Here is a 17,530-nt window from a genome sequence, read left to right on the forward strand (position 1 = left end):
CATCAGAATGACCTTGAGTGAGGGCTGAGTAAACCAGAGCTTCTGATTCTGTTGGTCTGGGGTGCGGCTAAAGAATTTGTATTTCTAGCCAGCTCCCCGGTGACACTGATGCCATTGGTCTGTGGCCCACACTTTGAGAACTTTGCTATACAGAAGGAGGAAACTTTAAATAGAGCAGCAAGTGACTCAGAAAGTATCTTGAAGAGCATTAACGCTAGTGGTTTTCAAAGTTTCATTTTTTTTTATAGTTGTGGAATTCCATTTGTCACCATCCCTTCAACGAGCTCCCCGAAACTTTGATTTAAAAAATTAATAAAAGTGATAAATGACTATCTTAAGCAGGTTAAACCTTTTCTGTTTATTGGATATACTGTTTTCTATTCAGGCCCCCCTACCCACAGACACCCTTAACCCCCCTTTACTCCCTCCCCCCACACACACACACAGAATAGTGCTTTTAGTACACTTGGAGCTCTGGAGTACAGTCTGGAGAACCATAGGTAAGAAAACTGAGACGCAGGGATGCCTGGGTGTCTCAGTCGGTTAAGCATCTGCCTTTGGCTCAGGTCGTGATCCCAGGGTCATGGGATCAAGTCCTACGTTGGGCTCCTTGCTCAGTGGGGAACCTCTCCCTCTGCCTGCCGCTCCCCCTGCTGTGGTCTCTCTCTCTCTCTCTGACAAATAAATGAATAAAATCTTTAAAAAGGAAGAAAGGAAAAAAAAGAAAACTGAGGCCCAGAGAAGGAGCTACATGCCTAAGTCACATAGTCAGAAATTGCTAGAAAGATGCAAGTGGGTCCTTATGTTAAGTCATTGTCTCTTCTAGTACTGGTGGTGTAGTTTTCTATCTTCCCCCTTTACCTTATAATTTTATTTCAAGTTCCTATTCTTTATACTTAGACTAAATATTTATCTATTTCATGACTATGCATTAATCAAATCACAAATGAATTATGGAGCTTTTTTTAAAAAAATATTTATTTATTTATTTATTTGAGAGAGAGAGAGCACAAGCTGGGGGGTGCAGAGGCAGAGGGAGAAGCAGGCTTCCTGCTGAGCAGGGAGCCCAACATGAGGCTGGTTCCCAGGACAATGGGATCATGACCTGAGCAGACGTTTAACTGACTGAGCCACCCAGGCACCCCTTCTGGAGCTTCATTTTTAACAAATAAAAATATTGAAGATGGAAAAATTCCTTTTAAAATGGTATGTGGTTAGTATGCCTTTGGGACCCCCTCTCCTTCTTCCTTTTAATCTTTCATGCAGTTCACCTTAATTCCCACATTCATTAACCCTGTTTGTGTGAAGCAATATTCCTCTTCCTCTCCCTTGGCTTTCCAACTCGTTTTAGGAATGTTCTTCCAGGTTATAGAAAAGAATTTTGTAATGAATGGCAGTAGGTAAAGCCTCCATGAAGTTCATTTTATTTCTATGAAATCATAAAGGATCCCATGGACAGCATTCTTTCTCCTTCCCACCCTGTAAGTAAAGTTCCTGTTCTCATGTAAGAAACGAAAGGAGGGGCAAGCTAGGAAGGGTTTCAGACTCAGTACCATTCGAGAAGCTAACTTAGCATTGCTAATTGAAGGTGCCGCGTAGCCTAGATTGTACCCACGTATAATGTGACTGAGTGCCCTGTGAGACTTCTACTTCTAGAGTGCCTAGAAAATGTTATTAAGTATATCCATCAACAAGCTGAAGTCTTGTAAGTATGAATGCATGTGCTCCTACAAGAGAAAAGTAGAAGGTGATTTCACATATTACTGTGCAGGAAAATCTAGACTGGAATGTCATTTCAAATATAACAACTCACCTCCCTGGAACATTATACGAACATTAGGAACATTATACTTAAATCATGATTACTTTTAAACCTAGGAGAGAGTCTCTACCCCAAAGACCAATATTGGGAGAAGCTCAGGAATAAAGGTCAGAAATACTGGGTTCTAGTCAAACATCCAACATCTATTAGCCCAAACCACACTGAGCCTCAAATTCCTCATCATTAAAATGGAAATAGCAGGCCTTGTCTTCCTACTTCAGAGGGTTTTAGTGGGAATCAAGTGATATAATGCACACACATGCACTTTGAAATTTTATTGCTCTATGTAAATGGGTTGTTATTAACTCCTTGGCCTTTGCTAAGATAATTATTTCTTCTTACTTATCAAAAATTCATTTTTCCTTCCTTCTTTGCCACTTACATTCCTTAACAAAACGTTCAGACCCAAAGTTTAGAATCTGTTTTTCTAGAGTCGGTAGTTAGAGGCCATCTCAAGAGCAGCAGAAGTGGTTAGATAGATAGATAGATAGATAGATAGATAGATAGATAGATAGATAGAAATATAACTAAATGAATAAAAATACACTGTTATCTATTGCTGCATTATATATTAATAAGTAGCATGAAATCTTAGAACCCCTTCAAGGTCACTTGGTGCAATAAACTTTTTAATCTGATAAATCCTTGGTTCAAACAAAAGCCAATGCAGAAAGTCAATGTGTGAAACATGAGAGCAGAGGGACTCTAGCTGAAGTGGGGCATGGAGTCCCGTGGAAGTTACAGGTGCTCTGTGAAAGTCCAAAGCACCCCAGAACACACTTGAACGCTGCTTTCGGAGCTCACAGAGGTATGGGGTGTGTAGGTGCAGTCCTATGTTGATATTAATAAGGCAGAGCCACCAGGCAATGTTGTTCAAAATTTGGGGATCACCAAGGCAGGGAACCAGGTAATGCGATTTATAAAGATTTCCATTAAAATGTTCAAATATAAAAAGTATTGCCTTTTGAAGAATGGAGTTATCATTTTCCTAATAAAAGCAACCTGAAATGCATTACTTTTCATGATAGATAAAAATGGCTATGGCGTTAGTGTGGTAAGGAAAAAAAGCAGGAATTCAAAGTGAGAGAGGGAGTTATACAAAATAGGCTATAACTTTATAATGTTAATGTGGAAGGAATTGGGCTGAAAGCAGAGTTAATCTATAATTTAGAACTTTGAGGTGGAGAGACATGTTGAATTTCTTCATGAAATGACTGTAAGTGAAAAAAACATGCTTGACAATATAGTACCTCTTGGTTCTGAATCCAAATCGAAAAGATTTTAACATTTTAGCTACTTTGATTTGTTGTATGTGCTGTTTAGTTCAAAAAGATTACACAGCCATTTCTGGTAGGCTTCCTAATTTTCAAAAATTGTAACTTTGTTCACTGGCTTGAATATTGTGACTTAGAATTGAGCATAATAAAAATCATGAAGGGACATGTTCAAGAACTAGAATGAGAAGTAATTTCAGAAACATACCCGCCAATGTAAATCACATATGCAATTTTTAAAATTAGTGATGCAAGTTTCAGCATAAGCAAGACACCTCAGATGGGCATATTGATTGCGTTTTCTGTCCTACAGAACCTTCCCTAGTGCGCTGGAACTCCGTTGTCTCCTAACGTAGCAATGAAGAAGGTTTTTAATTGTCTGCACAGAACTCGTAACTAACCTTACAACTAAAACTCACTACTAAAACCAACTGGTAACATGAAAAAGAGATCTTCAAAAACCATAACTAATTAAAAATTAAATATCACAGTGTGGATGAGGCCTTTGGTATTTATAATATTTATTTTTTACATATTTTGACACTGGCGTATTTGACACATAGGCATATATTCTCTGGTATTCTTCAAGTATCCACATCTTGTGATTTTAAGAGTTGGAAAACGACTTTATTTTGAGCATTCGCCTCTTTTAAACAGCAACCTTAAATTTATCATGAGATGATAATTTCACATTTATTGATGGTTTTATAATTAATAAATAATCTGTAAGTTATGTTTATTTTTTTAATTGTAACTACCTATTTTTTTTTATTTTCAAAAAGTCGTAACAGGAGAAAGGGTAATGCCAAATGAGGTATTTTGGTTTAAAACTCAAGAGGCTAACTCTGTTTTCCTTTACCAAAAGTTTCAGACCCAAAGTTTACGTCTATCAGACGTACACAGAAAATCACAGCTTTGGAGAGGAATAGTCAGCATCACTTTGATTGAGGGACGAGACCTCAAGGCAATGGATTCAAATGGGTTGAGTGACCCCTATGTGAAGTTCCGGCTTGGGCATCAGAAGTATAAGAGCAAGGTAACTATATCTCTTTTGTGTTCCTGTCAGTATTTGGCAGGCAGTGGTTGGTTAATGGCCATGCTTTGGGAGATGAAAACACTAAATACTTTTTTAAATGCTTAACAGAACTTCTTTCGAACATCGGGTCAGCAAACCTGACCAATAACTCTACTGTGGTGTTTCTTACTTAATGTGCTGTGTGACCTTGCGTGAACTACTTTCCTGTCTCAACTTCTTTATCTATAACACAGGAGTTGAACATATCTTTAAAAAAAAAAAAAAGCTGGAACAAACCTAAATTGATGACTGGCGCATAACATGCTGAGTGGAGTGTTGGCTACTATTATTATTACAATTAGTACTGGTGTCAGTACTACAAATAGCATTATTTTACATACCATGTAAAGATACCAAAAGTCTTTGTACATTACTCTGAAACATTTTATCCCAACTGACTTACACCAATGCAGATTGCAAGTTTTTTCCTTTATTTATTTAGAAAACAAAGGGCCAAATTCCTGCTGCCCATACTAGCGGTGTGCCATGGGGCAGGTTACTCTGACTCTCCATGTCCCAGTTTCCCCATCTGTAAAAATAAGAATTAAAATAATGCCTAGGGACGCCTGGGTGGTTCAGTTGGTTAAGCATCTGCCTTCGGCTCAGGTCATGATCCCAAGGTCTTGGGATCGAGTCCTGTATTGGGCTCCCTGCTCAGTGGAGAGCCTGCTTCTCCCTCTGCCTGCCCTCACCCTGTTTGTGCTCTCTCTCTCTGACAAATAAATAAATCTTTAAAAAAATATAAAAAAAAATAATGCCTACCTAATAATGTTATTGAATAGACTGAATAAATATATGTTATGCATGTCAAGGGCTTGGAATACTGTCTCATCCATAATTAATACTCAATAAATGGTAATAGCAGAAAGAAGATTAGCAGCAGTAATAAGTATATTGTGTAATAACAATTATATTAGTAGTAATAATATATTATATTAAAGTCATCTTAGTATCATATTATTGAGAGAAGTAATAATAATTAGCAAAGGTCATAGTGGTCATAATTTATTTGTGGCACATGTCTTATCTTTGTTGTATCCAAATACAACCTTTTTGGGGGGCCTGTCTGGCTCAGATGGAAGAGCATGCAACTCTCAATCTTGGGGTCATGAGTTTGAGCCCCACATTGGGTGTAGAGGTTACTTAAATAAATAAATAAAAACTTTTAAAAAACTGAAAAACCACAACGAAAACAAATACAACCTCTTAAATGGTCAGCTTCTACAGCTAGTATTCATCACTTGGGACAACTCATCATATCTGTCTTGTATTAAAAATCACATTCTACTTTGATGGGAATATCTTCACTTTGACATTATCATTTTCAAGAACTTTTGATAAATAGCCTGCCTAGGTTCCTTCTGGCACAGGAAGTTTTCATCAGTAACTAGGTAGTTAGAAATATCACAGAGCTGATTCATTAGTAGGCAGTGAAAACTGCTCACAGGCTGATTGGTTACCTTCTTGAGGGCCCACATGGAGGGGGAAGGCACCACTTCTGACCTGAAGGAAATCATATAGGGAAGACAGCCCTTAAAAAGGAAACTGAAAAATTAGGCTCTTAATGGCCAAATAAGGAAGACAGACCATTCCGCAAAATACCATAGAAGTGCATCTGAACCCAATAATGAGAGGTTTGAATTATCATAGGATCCTCTAGTGCCATCTTTTTTTTTCTGCCATGGACTTAATAACATATTTTAAAGAAACTACTGATTCCAAAAATAGGTACCTATAGCCACTTCTATCTTGTCCTTTATCAATTAACATCATTTCCGTGTTCTGGTAGACTTAAAACATTACTTATTTTTATAGTTCTGCTCTTTAGGTATGAAATATGAAACTCAGCTATGGACACGTGTCTCTCTTTGCTCTTTCTTTCATGATATATTGCTGATTAATTTCAGATTATGAACTTTAAAAATTGTGATTCATTTGTATTACCTTTGCCCATAACATACTTCATTGCTTTCGAAGTCTTTACACCTGAAGATCTGTCCCTTATACATTCAAGAGAGAAAAGGCCACTGCATGCCCTCCTGCTAAAAAGAAAGAATAGGGAAACAAATATGAATGTTGTTTAACCCAATGGTGAATGAAATTTCAAAGCACATCAATATGGGTCACTCTATTCCTTGATTCTACCAGATGTCTTATCTGAATACTTAAAGTTACAAAATTGCACTTCGAATAAGATAACTTTTTTGTATTTGCAACATAGAGATTATACACACACACTCATATTAATTCACAAACATTTTTTGGCATGTTGTTTTGGGGAAGAGATCTGAGGCTCTAATCAAAGACCTGAGTTAGAGTCTAGATACTAAAACGTCGGTCACTACAACTCTAGGTTCAGTTTCTCCAGATATAAAATGGAGATGAAACATCAATGCTCTAATTCTAACAAAAATGTTTGCCTGACCACCCCAAAGTTACTTGCTGTTTCCTCCTGCTCCCATAGAGCATTGTCTGGAGTTTCTTCATGTATTCAGCTCAGAATTCCCATGTGTGCGGGGAGTAAGGGGAAAAAAAAACCTGGGAATCCACATCTCCCTCTATTATGAGATGACACACTGCGAATTGTGTCTTTGTGCATTAACCAGTTATGTAAAATAAATGCTAGTATCTGAGTGAGCTATTTCACTTATAGACTATTTACCTTTTCTGTATAATTCATACGTCTCATCTCTTATTCAAGATGACAAAGGGGTGCCCTTTGGTTTTCAGGACATAGCCTCAAGGGTTCCTTCAGATGATATGCATTAAAGATACTAGACATCAAATGACTCATTTCCATCATTTCTGGAAGCTTTTGTTCAAATCTCACACATGCTTTTCTAGATAGCACCTTAATTTTGATTTAATGCCTCGAATTAAATTTTTTTAAAAGACTGATATTTATGTGACAACGATTACTTTTTTTGTTTTCCAGATTATGCCAAAAACTTTGAATCCTCAGTGGAGGGAACAATTTGATTTTCATCTCTATGAAGAGAAAGGCGGGATTATTGATATCACTGCCTGGGACAAAGACGCTGGGAAAAGGGATGATTTTATTGGCAGGTTTGTACGATTTGGCATTTTTGGTTTACCCTAGAGATGGTGAATATTGGTAAAAGGATAATTGCTTTATGTCTGGTTATAGTAATTGACCTTTACCATTTTGAAGGAAGGGATCTGACCATGGTAAAGCAAGGCTTGGGCCAAGGGAAAAATAGATTTGAAGACTGACCAGTAGGTGGCAGTTTTGACCAGTTGATGGACAGGCTATCTGAATTTGATATCTAGAAATTTTCTCCAGGTGTCAGAAAATTGTGTGTAAAAGTTATGGGAATTGAGAAAGAGGAATCTCATTTGAGGCAGGATACTTAAAGAGCACAGTCATTGTCTGTAAAGTGATCTGAGATAATATTACTTTTCTTAAAGCATATTGTGAGACCATAAAATACATTGTTTCCTACCCCTCCCTACAAGGTAGAGAATCTTTGTAATCTCTTAGGGGTTCATAAATCTGTAGAGTTCTCAAGTTTTAGTGATGGCAGCATGTAAGGGATGCAGATCCATGTTAACCTAAGTGAAGAAAGAGGTATCGTGAGGCTCAATGACATCTCTCCACAAAGACGAGGTTATTTCAAATGACTGCTTGAATTCTGTGAATTGTTTTCTTGCTTTAAAACCTATTTTTATTTTTTGATATGTGTGTATCTTTGTGGCAAAACACATCAAAACCCGCAAATACTAAAATAAAGCATAATGTACAGAAGAGTTTGTTAGTTTAGAATATTCTTTCCTCATTGCAGTTCACATGAATTCCAAGTCTCTAAACATACAGCCTGAAGAAATGCATACATACCAATAATAATCAAGGGCATTTTATGCTAGAAAAGCAAGAATCCAACCCAATGTGTTTATCTCTTTGTTTGTTTTTTGTTGTTGTTGTTGTTATTCTGAAATATATTTTTTAAAAATTTTTAATGAACATATAATGTATTATTAGTTTCAGGGGTACAGGTCTGTGATTCATCAGTCTTACACAATTCACAGCACTCACCATAGCACATACCCTCCCCAATGTCCATCACCCAGCCACCCCATCCTTCCCACCCCCACCACTCCAGCAACCCTCTTTTTGTTTCCTGAGATTAAGTGTCTTTTATGGTTTGTCTCCCTCTCTGGTTTCGTCTTGTTTCATTTTTCCCTCCCTTTCCCTATGATCCTCTGTCTTGTTTCTCAAAATCCTCATATCAGTGGGATCATATGATACTTATCTTTCTCTGATTGACTCATTTCGCTTAGCATAATACCCTTTAGTTCCATCCATGTCATTGCAAATGGCAAGATTTCATTCCTTTTGATGGCTGCATAATATCCCATTGTATATATATACCACATCTTCTTTATCCATTCATCTGTCGATGGACATCTTGGCTCTTTCCATAGTTTAGCTATTGCGGATATTGCTGCGATAAACATCGGGGTGCATGTACCCCTTCAGATCCCTACATTTGTATCTTTGGGGTAAATACCCAGTAGTGCAATTGCTGTGTTGTATAGTAGCTCTATTTTCAACTTTTTGAGGAACCTCCATACTGTTTTCCAGAGTGGCTGCACCAGCTTGCATTCCCACCAACATCTGTCATTTCCTGACATGTTAATTTTAGCCATTCTGACTGATGTGAGGTGGTATCTCATTGAGGTTTTGCTTTGGATTTCCCTGATGCCGAACGATGTTGAGCACTTTTTCATGTGTCTGTTGGCCATTTGGATGTCTTCTTTGCAGAAATGTCTTTTCCTGTCTTCTGCCCATTTCCTGATTGGATTAGTTGTTCTTTGGGTGTTGAGTTTGGGTAAGTTCTTTATAGATTTTGGATACTAGCCCTTTATCTGATATGTCATTTGCAAATATCTTCTCCCATTCTGTTGGTTGTCTTTTGGTTTTGTTAACTGTTTGTTTTGCTGTGCAAAAGCTTTTTATCTTAATGAAATATGTTTTTAAACAATGGTTTTCTTTATGGGATTATAAAGTGAGAGGTTAAAGATTAGCTTCATTTAAGCTGTAATGTTTTACTTATAAAATGAAATGGAAAAAAAACTATTGTAACCTAATACTGTGTTACATTTCAATCCTTTTAAAAGGACAGGCCTTCATTGTGTATTTTTTCCTTTTAGTAAAACATTATTTTCAGAGTTTTCTTCAAGTTCTCTTGGGATATATCACCAGTTAAAGTAGCTTAAGTATACATCTGTTAATACACTGACTACATTTCATTATGGTTATATGTCTATGTTTCTATCTCCCTCAACATGCTATGAGCTCATTTAAGTATGTGCTGTCTAGCTGTTCCTTAAATAACGAATTCATTTTCATAATTTAGAGCAACATTAGCCGTATTTGGTTACCATAAGATAATCAGAATGACTGTCATGTGTAACTTGCTACCTCAGTCTCATTACTCCATATTCATACTTTCTTATGTTAGTAAGATAAGGAAATAATTGCTACCATGTACTGTCTTCCTGTACTTCTGGGTCCATATCACATGAAGTATATCTTATCCCTTTTTCTATTTTTTTCCCATAATAACAGATAATCCTTTTATGTGTTTTTTCTTACTTTGAAAATAATTTCCAAATTTGGAAATTAAGACAGTTTCTCAGCCCATCTGGTACTGACCTTTCCCTTTTCCTCACTTGATAATATTATGAATTCTCCAAGGCCATGGCTAACTATATTACAGAAATGGTTGGCAGAGAGGTGAACCTGTTTATCTCTTCTCACCTTGTTTCTATGGGGTTGTCCATAATTTGACAAATTTTGAGAGAGCAGTGACAGTTGGCTGATCTGAAGAAAATAGATTGTTCTAGATAACTGGGGGAGCTAAGGAAGTCTTCTGAAATTTGGGAGAGAAGAAAACCATTTTTGGAGCTTTGTGGTTGGCAAGTATGTGGGGGGGCTGGGCGAGTGGTGCGCTGGAGGGGGCCATGGAAGCTCTGGGCATATCCCCATACCTTGCCTGGGTATCTCACATCTGGCTGTTTCTGAATTATCTCCTCTTATAATAAACTAGTAATCTAGTTGGATGTGTATTCTCCCTTTTCATTTTTTCTAGCTCTTGGAGGTGTTACTGCCTATGTATAGTGTCTGGCTTGGGCTTTGCCTGGATTGTTAGATGAGTTGTTTATATTCACGGTTATTACACAGGAGAACCCAGCTAGCTTTGGTCATATGCCAAACATAATAGTCTATAAAAGCAATTTGAGCCAAAAAATTTTAGAGTACACCAGAGTACAGGTGTAGACAAGATGACTCCTAGAATAGCTTCTGAGTATCAGTTAAAGCCCCTTTACACAATAAAGGGAGTTATTGTCCAATTTTGAAGTAATCACAAATGTTCGTAAAACATTTTTGTACACTCACTCTGCCAATTTAACCAAGATGCCCATTGCAGAAAAAAGGAAATGACTATAGTGAATCATCATTTCAAATCTATTCAGTGTCTAGATAGCACCAGAAATTCTAGGTTCCTAACTTTATGTTTATTAAGTTGTACTTTATTTTTCTATTTATATTCAATTAATTAACATACAGTATATTATTAGTTTCAGAGGTAGAGTTCAGTGATTCATGAGTCTTATATAACACCCAGTGTTCATTACATCACGTGCCCTCCTTAATGTCCATCACCCAATTACCCCATTCCCCACCGCCCTCCCCTCTGGCAACCCTCAGTTTGTTTCCTATGATTAAGAGTCTCTTATGGTTTGTCTCCCTCTCTGATTTCATCTTGTTTTATTTTTCCCTCCCTTCCCCTATGATCCTCTGTTGTCTCTTAAAGTCCATGTATGAGGGAGATATATAATTGTCTTTCTCTGATTGACTTACTTCGATTAGCATAATATGTTAAATTGTACTTTCAACACATCCTGTGACTGAAAAGCAAGATATTATTGTATCTAAGTGGTAGGCAGAGTAAAGTCACTGTGTTTATGTCAAGGTTGTTTGGTAATGGTGGAACTAATGCAGATTGTAATAGAATTCCTTGGTTCCTAGGGTAGTTTAGATGAGAACTGACTTACCTTCCATTAAGTGAGAGTTCTAGGAGTAAAGTAACAAGAGTAAAATTCATCCTGTTCTGCCTTGTTTTGCAAGCTATCATCGCAACATTTTATGTCCTATTAACTTTTTATTATTTATTTACTTATTTATTTAGAAATATTTTTATATGTAACCAATGTAAATTTAAGGTGTATGATAGTTGATTTGAAACATTTATACATTGTAACATGATTATCCTTGTAGCTTTAATTAGCACCTCTAACACATCACCTAATTATTTCATTTTTGTGACGAGAATAATTAAGATATGTCTGTATTAACTTAAAAATTAGAAATTATTCTGGGAGTTGGCTGGTGGTTGGTGAGTAAATTTAAAGTTGGCCATGAAGGATAACACTGTCCTTTCAATGGCTAATAACTTTTTTTAAGGGTACACTCTTAAGGGTACACTCTAGATTCAATCCTAAACTTGAGAATGCTTATATGGATTGGATTATCTACATAGACTAGTTTATTGTGTTAGATTTTGTTATTGTCCCACTTTATTTTCCAGTTTTGGTCAAATATAATGATTTTTGAAACTGTGTTTTGTAAATGTATGCTCAATAATAGGCTTTTTTTTTTTGTCATGATAAAGACAAGACTGGCTATGAATAAAAGGGCCACTTGCAAATCTGGAGTGCCGATACAGTGAAAAATATTTAACACTGAACGTTACCCCTGCCATTCCCACTTGAACCCATGCAATCAGGCTTATGCCCCCCAACAATCCACCAAAACTGTTCTTGTCAAGGTCGCCTGTGACCATCAATTTATTTATCATTTGTTTCCCACCACTAGAATGTAATCTTCATGAGGGTGGAGATTTTTGAGTGTTTTTGTTTACTGTTGCATCCCCAATGCCTAGAAAAGTATATGGCATACAAGAGGTGTTTTATAAATATTTAAAAAATATTTTATAATTGAAATACCTGAAGTTTGATTTAATACTGGAAATTATGGCTCTTCCTTCTCTAAATACAGTGATCATCTTGTTTTATTTTGATCAACATGAGCTTTGGTCATATGTACACTCACTCTGCCAATTTAACCAAGATGCCCATCAGTTGATCAACATGAACTTGAACTGCACACATCCAGTTATACACAGATTTTTTCCAATAAATACAGCACTGTAAGTGTATTTTATCTTCCTTTTGATTTCCTTAATGACATTTTCCTTTCTCTGGCCTTCTTTATTGTAAGAATATGACATATAATACATATAACATACAAAATATGTGCTAATCGTCTTTTCATGTTATCAGTACGGCTTCTGGTCAACAGTAGGCCAATAGTAGTTAAATTTGGGGGGAGTCAAAACTTATACACAGAAGTTCAATTGTTCAGGGGGTTGGTGTCTCCAGCCCCCATATTGTTCAAAGGTCAACTGTAAATACATAATTTGACAGTGGCTGTTAATGAAAAGGCAATTAGAACAACATGACTTAGTGGTAGGTACAAAATTTCAGTGTATTTGTACATAAAAAGGGAGAATTAATGAGGGAGAGTGTAAAAGTGTCTGAGTAATACTTATACTTAAAAAATACTGAATTGTTGCATTTTTTAAAGTAGCCTATTCATTTACCAGGATGCTTATAACTTCTTCATCATTATACTATCCAGGGAGTTAATGCCATCTGGTTGGTAAATTTTAACAAAAATAAATTTACCATGAGTAGAAAGAAACAATAATATCAATGCCCTACAATGAATAGGGCACTATTAGGTTAGCTCAAAATTAGGGGATAAGCAGAGTGGTTGATATTATGCCCGTTTCACAGATGCAAAAAGTGAGGTAGAAGGAGATGTAGAGGTTGCTCAGCTAGTATGAATCTGGGGTGATTGATCTGAGATTCAAATCCAGAATTCCTGACTCTTAAAGTCCACAGTCCTTTCACTTTGGTCTTGTATTCAAAATGGTCTGAAGCCATTAAGTGCTCAATAAAATGCCAAGTAGTCAGTAAACCAACTTAGGTGGTATACACAATAGTGCAAGTTTGAACAACAAATTTTACCTGTCGCTGAGCTACAACGATCAAGTGAAGGTGAAATAATGTTAATCTGCATGTAATTATTTAACTTTCTGATCACCTGTATTTTGGCAGGCAAGACGGACTGCCACCTTTACGATAATCAGCTAATAAATCCTCATGATGGTTACACTTTTATGCAGAGCAGTAATCTGAACAAATTGGCTGCTGACAGCCACGGTAAATTGTCAAGAATGAGTGCTGTCAGAGAACAAGTTGTTTTTATGAACGTGCAGAATAAGTAAATCCCGTGTCAAGCAATTTTATTCAGTTGGAGTTATTTGCAATCCAATATAGCAAGATTTATAACGTTATTTATTAGTGTGCAAAATGCTTGTTTATCTTTAAAGTGGCATTGATTTGGGGTACATGTATTTTAGGTTGGTGAATTGCTACTGACTTTATTTGTTGCATTGTTATAAGGTCTGAGGCATTGGAACTGCCCATGAGAGCAGAGTGCTACAGATGTAAGCTTCGCTAGAGAGCTCTAGTTTGACAAAATTTTTATTAATGATGTTTGATAAGAAAAATATATTCCAAATGGGCAAGTTCTGGATAAAGAACAAATGCTTCCAAATTCTACAACCATATAAAATAAATCTGTGGCTCTGTATTTAAGGCAGAAGGAAGGAGAAGGTGGGATGTGTTAAGTATAGTGTGGCAAATGGGGAAAACAGCCTTTGACTTTGGATATTAACCAAATTAATGTTCTCTGTAGGTTGAAGGTCATTGCATTTGACACTCTGTAGATTCTGACTTGTAGTGTTTCTTACTTGTGATACCAATTCGCCAATGACTCTTTTACTTCCTACATAGAATGGAAACAATCCTCGTGCATTAGTAATTTGAAAGGACAAAGACAGCTAGTCAGAAAATTCTAAACTAAAGAGAGTTTTTTTCATGAAATCATTATATTTCACCCTTTTTCTTTACTAAGGCTTGAGTGAAATATTTCATTAGGGAGATAGACAATATTTAAGGAGAGAATGGAATGTGTCATTGATTCTTGTCTTGGTTTTTCATAAAATCAACCTAAGCCAAATATATTAAGATTTCAATCTATTTTCTTTCATGGGTTACTATTCTTTTCTTCTGAAGATTTCTTGCAAAAGTTTATACTCAGTGCAGTGTTTCTTACACGGTGGGCAAAGTTTCCAAGGACAGTTTTCATGCACCACCGTGTGTATATTAAACGGTTTACCTTCAAGTCAGTGAATGAAGAATTTCACAAGTTTGTGGAAGTATGCTCTGATAAAGCAATCTCCCCAAAGATAGTTAAACACTGACAGCTTCTGACAACAGAAAGGCAAGAACAGTATTAGCATTTTGTAATGTCAGAGATGGCGTAAAAACTGCATAACTTCTTCTTTTTTAACATAAAATATATTATTTGTTTCAGAGGTACAGGTCTGTGATTCAACAGTCTTACACAATTCACAGCGCTCACCGTAGCACATACCCTCCCCAATGTCTATCACCCAGCCATCCCATCCCTCCCACCCCCCTCCACTCCAGCAACCCTCAGTTTGTTTCCTGAGATTAAGAATTCCTCATATCAGTGGAAATCAGAGGGGGAGACGAACCATGAGAGACTATGGACTCTGAGAAACAAACTGAGTGTTCTAGAGGGGAGGGGGTTGGGGGGATGGGTTAGCCTGGTGATGGGCATTAAGGAGGGCACGTACTGCATGGAGCACTGGGTGTTATGCACAAGCAATGAATCATGGAACACTACATCAAAAACTAATGATGTAATGTATGGTGATTAACATAACATAATAAAAAAAAAACCAAAAATCAAAAAAACTGCATAACTGTGAAACTTGAAAACTCTTCAGTGGTTATGTATTGAAATCTTTAAAATGCAGAGATTCTAAAGAATCACATATTATATTGATTTACAATATAAAATTTTATAATATATTATGTATCATGAGTTTTACTAATGTAAATAAGTTCTCATATATTATGAAATCTCGAAAAGCTTCATAATTTTATTGTTAAATTAGGCCAAAATTACATAAAATATGTGTGTTTTTTTTTAATTACCCCCCGCCCAAGAAATCCTGTAGAGGTTTGTCTTCCTGTTCCAAAGGCTTTGTTTTCAAATGTCTTGCTAATCATGATGGCTTCATAATATCATTAGCTAACTTCAAGGCATAGCACACACTTAATAAGTTTCTCGTTAACATAGATGTAAATTTCGATTGCAAATATTATTCTTGATACTTTGGGATTGTTTTGGCTGAATTCTTGCAAGATCTGATTATACTATCATTGGTTCATAAATCAGAACGTGGCTGACTCGGAGCTCAGCTAGGAGAAGTGGTGCTTCTGCATATTCTTGTTTATCATTCTGCTCACTTGTGCTTGTTCAATTAGCATTATCTTCCATCCACAGTTTCTTTACTGGGATCTTTTAAAGCCAATTGTCCATTTTGTGAGGATTAGTTCAGTTAAAACTGGATTATATAATCCGTAAATCCACTTAACAAGGCATATATGAACTGCAATTCAGTGAAAGCAAGTCAGCAAGTAAGGGGGCCACTGCCAACCCCTCTATGTTAAGCAGCTCCTACTCTTTTCTAAAATACTTGCAGGCCAGAAGTGACATACCTGGTGCATGGGCCACCTGTGTTAATGCATATACCAAATATTTATAAAGCTTGATTCCTGTCCTATTTTTAAATTACAAAAAAAAAAAAAATCCAAGTAGTCCTAGCATTTACTTCCTGCACCCCAGTGTACTCACATGTATGTACATGTATATATCCAGGTGCCAAGCACAAGACTATTCCATCTGGGAGGAATATCTTTGGTCACTGGTTCAGAAATGGCAGATAGAAAGGTAAAGGAGAAAGAAGGTGGTAAGAACACTGAAATTTTACTCTTTAACTCTTAGGGAGAAATGTCACCAAATGTGACATATTTCTTTCATGTGGCTAAATAAATGCATACAGTTTTTAGAAAGCACAAAGAACTTGAAGCTTTTGTATAAAAGTCAGGAACATTCCAGTTCTTGCCATCATTTAATTTCTCTGAGTCTCAATTTCCCCATTTGTGGAATGAGAGAAAGTAGCTCTGAAATCTTCAGTTTTGAATCTGTTTTGATTCTTCTATTGATTGATTTTTTATTTAAATCCAATTAGCCAACATATAGTGTATCATTAGTTTCAGATGTAGTGTTCAATAATTCATCAGTTGCGTATAACACCCAGTGCTCATCACATCACATGCCCTCCTTAATGCCCATCAGCCAGTTACCCCATTCCCCCCTACCCACCTCCCCTCCAGCAACCCTCAGTTTGTTTCCTAGAATTAAGTCTCTTATGGTTTTTCTCCCTCTCTGATGATTTCCCATTCAGTTTTCCTTCCCTTCCCCTATGATCTTCTGCCCCGTTTCTTATATTCCACATATGAGTGAAACCATATGATGATTGTCTTTCTCTGACTGACTTACTGATTGATTGACTGATTGATGAGTTGGGTTCAGCAGGGAGAGTAAGTTTTTAAATTTTCCAGTACTGAACCAAGGCCTATGTGATAATAAAATCACACATTATATTTAGTACTTTCAACTTTTCAAAGTACTTTCTCATCTATTATGCCTGTGTTCTTACAACTCTATGCAAAGAGAAGGCATTTTTAAAAAAGATTTTATTTATTTATTTATTTATTTAAGAGAGAGAGAGTGGGGTGAAGGGAAGGGGGGAGGGAGAAGGAAAGAGAATCTTGAGCAGACTCTGTGCTGAGTGCAGAGCCTGACATGAGGCTGGATCTCATGCCCCTGAGCTGAAACCAAGAGTCAGACACTTAATCAACTGAGTCACCCAGGCACCCCAAGAGAAGGTATTTTTTTTTTAATTTCCATTTGATAAATGAGGAAAGCTGATGTACAAAAGCTTTAAGTGACTTGCATTAATATCAGAATGCTAATGAATAAGCTTTATTAAAACTTCAGTGTTCTAAACCTCTGGCCATGAGCACTGAAGCCATTTGAACTTTGTTCAAAACAACATGCTGAGTCTGTGGTAGTTCTGGGGAAAAAAAGAAATGAGGAACTAGAAGGCTTAGCAATGACTGAATCCCCAGAATCTAACAGAGTCCTGCCACATAAGGCACTTAAAAAATAACTAATGCATAAATGAGTTAAAGAGTGAGTGAAACAAGTGTTGACAAGAAATCAAACCACTTTCCAGGAAGACAAGATAGGGTGGTAGAAGGAGC

The 17,530-nt window shown here is 36.6% G+C and overlaps 1 protein-coding gene across 5 annotated transcripts in view; it reads left to right on the forward strand.

Annotated features, from left to right (window-relative positions):
• Nucleotides 1-17,530, forward strand: part of MCTP1 (multiple C2 and transmembrane domain containing 1) — a 505,669-nt gene that overhangs the window by 299,825 nt on the left and 188,314 nt on the right. For all 5 annotated transcript variants that reach the window (XM_032403991.1, XM_032403986.1, XM_032403987.1 and 2 more), the window contains 2 exons: nt 3,962-4,132; nt 7,107-7,237. In XM_032403991.1, the coding sequence (XP_032259882.1) occupies nt 3,962-4,132; nt 7,107-7,237 (302 nt within the window). The remainder of the gene's footprint in view (nt 1-3,961; nt 4,133-7,106; nt 7,238-17,530) is intronic.

The sequence above is a fragment of the Phoca vitulina genome, unplaced genomic scaffold (assembly GCF_004348235.1).
Source record: "Phoca vitulina isolate PV1807 unplaced genomic scaffold, GSC_HSeal_1.0 scaffold6, whole genome shotgun sequence".
Classification (NCBI taxonomy): Eukaryota; Metazoa; Chordata; class Mammalia; order Carnivora; family Phocidae; genus Phoca; species Phoca vitulina.